This window comes from Bison bison, unplaced genomic scaffold (genome assembly GCF_000754665.1).
Source record: "Bison bison bison isolate TAMUID 2011002044 unplaced genomic scaffold, Bison_UMD1.0 scf7180017864297, whole genome shotgun sequence".
NCBI classification, from domain to species: Eukaryota; Metazoa; Chordata; class Mammalia; order Artiodactyla; family Bovidae; genus Bison; species Bison bison.
In genome coordinates, this window is record NW_011494869.1 from 7,331,711 (window position 1) to 7,336,782 (window position 5,072).

Below are 5,072 nucleotides of genomic sequence, written 5' to 3' on the forward strand. Positions count from 1 at the left end.
GGCCGCGCCGGCCGCCGGGCTCCAGGCTTCCGCGGGCACCCGCTGGCCGGCTCCGCGCTGACCGACTGACCGCCCACCCGCGGCGCCCTGACTCTCGCTTCCCTTTGTTTCAGGCGCCCGCCCGCGTGGGCTCCCGCGCCCGGGAGTCTAAGGTGCCGCCGCCCGCTCGAGCCCAGCCCACGCGGGCGCCGCCTAAGCCGTTGCCTACCGCCCGCGCTGATCCAACATTCGCCGCCCCCGGCGCCGCCGCCGCCACTTCCTCTCGCCGCCCACCTCGCTAGCCCGCCCGCCCGGCCCCGCCCCGCCCCCGTCGGCCCCCACCCCTCCTCCTCCGCGCGCCCGCCGCCCCAAACTCCGGCAACAAACGCACCATTCACAACTCTGCGACCCGCGCCGCGCATGCGCCGCAAGTCCGCTTGCGGTGCCGCTGGACTGCAGCGAAACCCGGCTCCTCCCGCGGCGCCGCGCGGCCCCTTTTCTCCTGGCCGGCCACTTCGTTCAGTGGGGGATCTGCCCCGTTCTTGGAGATAGGGAGCGGCCCGCACGAGTCCTTCCTCTACACTACCTGGAATTTTTGGGCTCCCCAGAAGCGCGGAGTAACCCCAAATTGTCACCTGAACGCCAGGAAACTTAAGTCCTTGGAGACTTTGAAGGAGACTCCAAAGTCTCCTTTGGAAACTTAAGTTCTTGGAGATTCCGAAAACCGACCAGGAGGGGTGCAGGTTGTGCACATCAAAGACTAACGGTGGAAAGAGACTAAAAAGATCCAACTGAACCCGCATCATGGTGGAAAGGTCTGAGTTGTTGGAATCAGAAGGGCCTCAAATGGGACCTCACTCACTCCCCTGCCTGCTGGCTGGGGCCCTTAGATAGGCACTGGACCACAAAGCCTCAGTTTGCTTTTTTCCAAAAATGCAGGCACTCACAAGCTCGCAGTATTAGCTGGCATGAGAGCTTTTATGTAGTTTTAGCACATGATGAACACTCAATAAATTTAGGTTTACAAAGAACAAGCTGAATTAATAACCCAATACCGGTTCATATATTTACACAAATGTACAATCAAATCCTAAAAAACAAGATCCACAAGTTCTAGGGAAGTCATTTAGCTCAGGCTGGAGACAGCCTGACATGGGATTTACAGCAGAGCTTTACTTAAAGTTGGTCCTCAATAAATTCTGACCGTTAAAATCTCAGCTTGTCAGAAACTCAGTCCGAGTATGGCAAATAGGTGCCAGTTTTGACAGTAGCTGGTCTTACAGCAAAGGATTGTAAGAATGCACTTAAACTTACAGGAGTTAGTGCCAAGGGCAATTGGCAATGTCTGCCTGAATGCAGGATTTGGCAGACTTTCCCAGCCCTTTCTAGTCTAATCCAATCTCATTTTTACAGATACAGAACTGAGCTAGGATGATAGACTATCCTGGTTTTAGCAATGGAAGTCCCATGTCCCAGGAAACCACTCAGTTCCTGGCAAACTGATTGGTTTTTCACTCTAAGGTCCAGTAGTGATGGATTGCCCAAGGTCAGAGGGAGAGTTTTCAGCAAAATCAAACCTGCAGGCCAGTGGTTTTAACAAACACACACTTTCTGAGTAGCAAACATAGAATCAACTTCTTCCAAGGGCATGCTCCCTGGCCTACACCAAGCCTGTGTGAATGTAAGTATGTACACAAACAGAAAGGGTATACATAGATATGGATGTCACCAACCACTTTTGTTGGGTCTCCAGGTATCTCAGAATCTTTCCCTTGGGTGCTTTTCAGTTGCAAATGACAGAAAACCAATTAAAAAAAAAAAACCTTAAAGCTAAAAAGGTGTCAGTTTTAAGTAAACGAATCACAGAGAGGGACTTTTTCCTTTCTCTGTTTCTTCTCACTGCTAATTCTCTCAGCCTCTCATCAATGGCATTCATTTCCTGACAAAGGATGGAAACATCCACTTCTCTGTCTCCAAAATTTCCATCTCCCGGATTGGCCTAATCTGGGTTCCACACTCTCCCCTCTGCCAAATCACCATATCCAAGCAAGTGTGATGACATCGGCCAGCTTATGTCACATGCTGTCCCATTGCAGACTGGGGGCCTGCGATTGGCAACTTCAGAGAAAAGCCAATGGTTGAAAGAAGGGAAGAACAGTTTTCCCCGAAAGGAGGGAGTAAGAGTACATGGTGGGCCCACTGAGCAGTTTGTATCAGCTACATCTGGCAAAAGGTGCCATTTATTTCACTGTTTAAATGTTCCAGTGAAACTGAAGGGGGAAACTTCACATCAGCACAAAGTGCAGACAAAACCAGCCTTAAAGTATCTGCACTTTATGTTAAGAGGTAAGTGAGGCAGCCTCTACCCCAGTTCCCAAGGCAGAACCAAGCCACTCACAAGGAACAGAAGTTTTCATCCATCTGCTGCTTCTCCCTTACATCTTCCCATTTCAGCTAAGAAGATCTTTGGGCACCAAGACAATACAATCATTGTTTGAACAAGAGGAAGATGATGAGTTTGCTGTCAGTCAACAAGGACTGTGGTCAAGGAAGCAGAATTTCTGCTGTTGGCTTCCATAGTAGGAAAAAAGGATATCCCATGTGATACCATGCAGTGTCGCCATATTCTGTTTAGGTAGATACTTGTGTAAAACCCTTCATTTCTGTCTCTGATAGATGCTTCACAAGGAAGCACTCTTACTCCACAGTGGGTCCAGGTAGGGCTCACAGAGCTGCAGCTGACCTTGGTGTCTGGACTCCAGCAATAAATTGTTTTTTCCCTGGGAGATGTGGAATAAATAAAAGTTGAAATCTCACTAGAGTGGCCTAGATGCTCAGACCAGACATGAACTGTTTGTTGATTCTGTTCCCAAGTTTTATTCGAGGACTCATACAGAGGGGCTTTCCTGATGGTCCAATCGCTAGGACTCGCGCTCCCAGTGCAGGGGGGCAGTTTGATCCCTGGTCTGGGAAGTAGATCCCACATGCCGCAACTGAGATGCGGTGAAGAAAAGTAAACAAAAAAAGGTTTTTTTAAAAAATTATATAATATTATATATATATATTACATATATATATATATAAGAACTCATACAAAATATTCCAGATAATTGAGTTTAACCTTCAAGTTCCTCCTCTTCTTGAACTTGACTAATCTGGAAGTAACGCAATTTCTAACTTTCTTTGCAGTTAACAACTACAGATAACCAATCATGTAGTTGCTGTTGTTTAGTCACAAAGTCATGTTACTTGGACTGTAGTCCGCCAGGCTCCTCTGTCCATGGAATTTCCCAGGCAAGAAAACTGGAGTCGGTTGCCATGCCCTCCTCCAGGGGATCTTCCTGACCCAGGGATCAAACCCAAGTCTTGTATGTATGTCTCCTGCATTGGCAGGTAGGTTCTTTACCACTAGCGCCACCTGGGAAACCTATCATGTAGATTATTCTTCTGCAAATATTTTTGGTGAGATATTTCAAATACCTTTTGGAGAAAGGCACCTCAGACATTACAGTAGTCCTGCTCTTGCTTCTTTTGACTGTAACAACCCCTCCACCAAGATTCTCAGCTTTTCCATTCACTTTGATTCTCTCCTAAAGAAACTGCTCAAAATTGGCAGCATCTATGATGCTACCTTTTACAGGGTAGGTATAGTCAAAGGTAAAACTTCAGAACCAGCTTCTTTTTTTTGCCCTTTGCCACAAGCTTTTTCACAGGAGCCATGGCAGCAGCTGAGGCAGAAAGCCACCATGAATTTTTTGACAAAGGTGATGGTCAAGACATATCCCTTCTAAGCTCGAGGGAGCTGGACTGGAAGCAGTGGGAGTACAGAGCAGGACAGAGTACTCTAAGTGTCAGCCTCACAGAGGTGGGGAATGCCGTCTGGAGGGAAAGGGATGGGAGAGTCTGCCAGGCGGACCCAGAACAGCAGCACCACAGACAGCCTTTGGCAACTCCAGGCCACAGGGTAACCCACACTCGGCATTGTCTGGCATCCAAACAGCCAGGACAACCGGGAAACGAGCCGCAGGCCAAAGGAGGCCATCTCCTCGGCTGAACTCTGTATGCCTTTTTTTTTTTTTAATGGTTAATTTTTTCACTTATTTTACAAACTGGATTAAAGGAAATTAATAAAAGAAAATTTCACACACATCACATATATTTAGCTCTGTGCTTCTGTCTGATGGGTATGGATTGGTTCAGGCACCACCTCATGAAGGAGTTTGCTACCAGCCAGCTCTAGTAGGGCCCACAGATTGAAGCCTGAGGGTGACTGTTCATTGCCGAGAAACACCCTCCCAACCCCATAAACCTGGTTGAATTCTCTGAAGTCCTACTGCTTGGAGCTTTCCGTTCTTAAGGATTCAATCAGTCCAGGGCCTTCTCTCTCCTACTTTCCCGAGTGGGCAGCTGCTTCCACTGATCTTGAAAGGGTGGGCAGTAAATGGACGATACTGCTGAGCAGGGTGTGGAGGGAACCGTTAATTGTCTGGTTCAACTGTGAACCTCTGAGCGGGGTGCTTTTTCTACCCCTTATCTCAGTTAATTCACACAACCACCTTCTAAGACAGGCCTCCTTGTCCCTATCTGAGATGAGGAAAAGGAGACCCTGAAAAGGTAAATAGGTGGCCATAGGACCCAGACAAGACCCTGACCCATTAGAGTTAATGAAATGGCTAAGCACTGGGGGTATATCCTTTGTTCACTCCTCATCATAACCCTGCAAGTTTGTTGTTATTGACCCTATTCTACAGATGAGGAAACCGAGGTTCAGAGGGGCTGGGGCTCTTAACCATTCCATTCCAAGGCTTCTACTGGTAAGGATGCCCAGCTTGTCTCCTTCACCAAACTGCGTGCAAGCTTGTAGAGAGCTGGAGTCACTCCCATGAAGCACCCTACCATGCTCCCAAAGGGGCCCCAACAGGTTGGGTGGAGGGGTCTTACTATGGGCCTTGTGGCAGGATGTGGCTTTTGCCCTTGATGGTTGAACATTCCTGTCCCCTGAGCCCAACTGTTTGTCCCTCCTTGGCTTGGTTGGTCAGGGCCTAGACATCCTGCCTCCCAGGTCCAGCAGAAAGGATGGCTTTATCCAGATC

The 5,072-nt window shown here is 48.6% G+C and overlaps 1 protein-coding gene and 1 pseudogene across 1 annotated transcript in view; both read right to left on the reverse strand.

The window, feature by feature from the left end:
- CBFB (core-binding factor, beta subunit) overlaps positions 1 to 785 on the reverse strand; it is a 49,085-nt gene extending 48,300 nt beyond the window's left edge. Inside the window, exons 1-2 of the mRNA XM_010851123.1 lie at positions 354 to 785; positions 209 to 277 (exon numbers count right to left, since the gene is read on the reverse strand). Of these exons, the coding sequence (XP_010849425.1) occupies positions 209 to 277; positions 354 to 785 (501 nt within the window). The remainder of the gene's footprint in view (positions 1 to 208; positions 278 to 353) is intronic.
- Positions 786 to 3,095: 2,310 nt separating this feature from the next.
- On the reverse strand, positions 3,096 to 3,699 carry LOC104996763 (annotated as a pseudogene).
- Between the last annotated feature and the right edge of the window lie 1,373 nt (positions 3,700 to 5,072).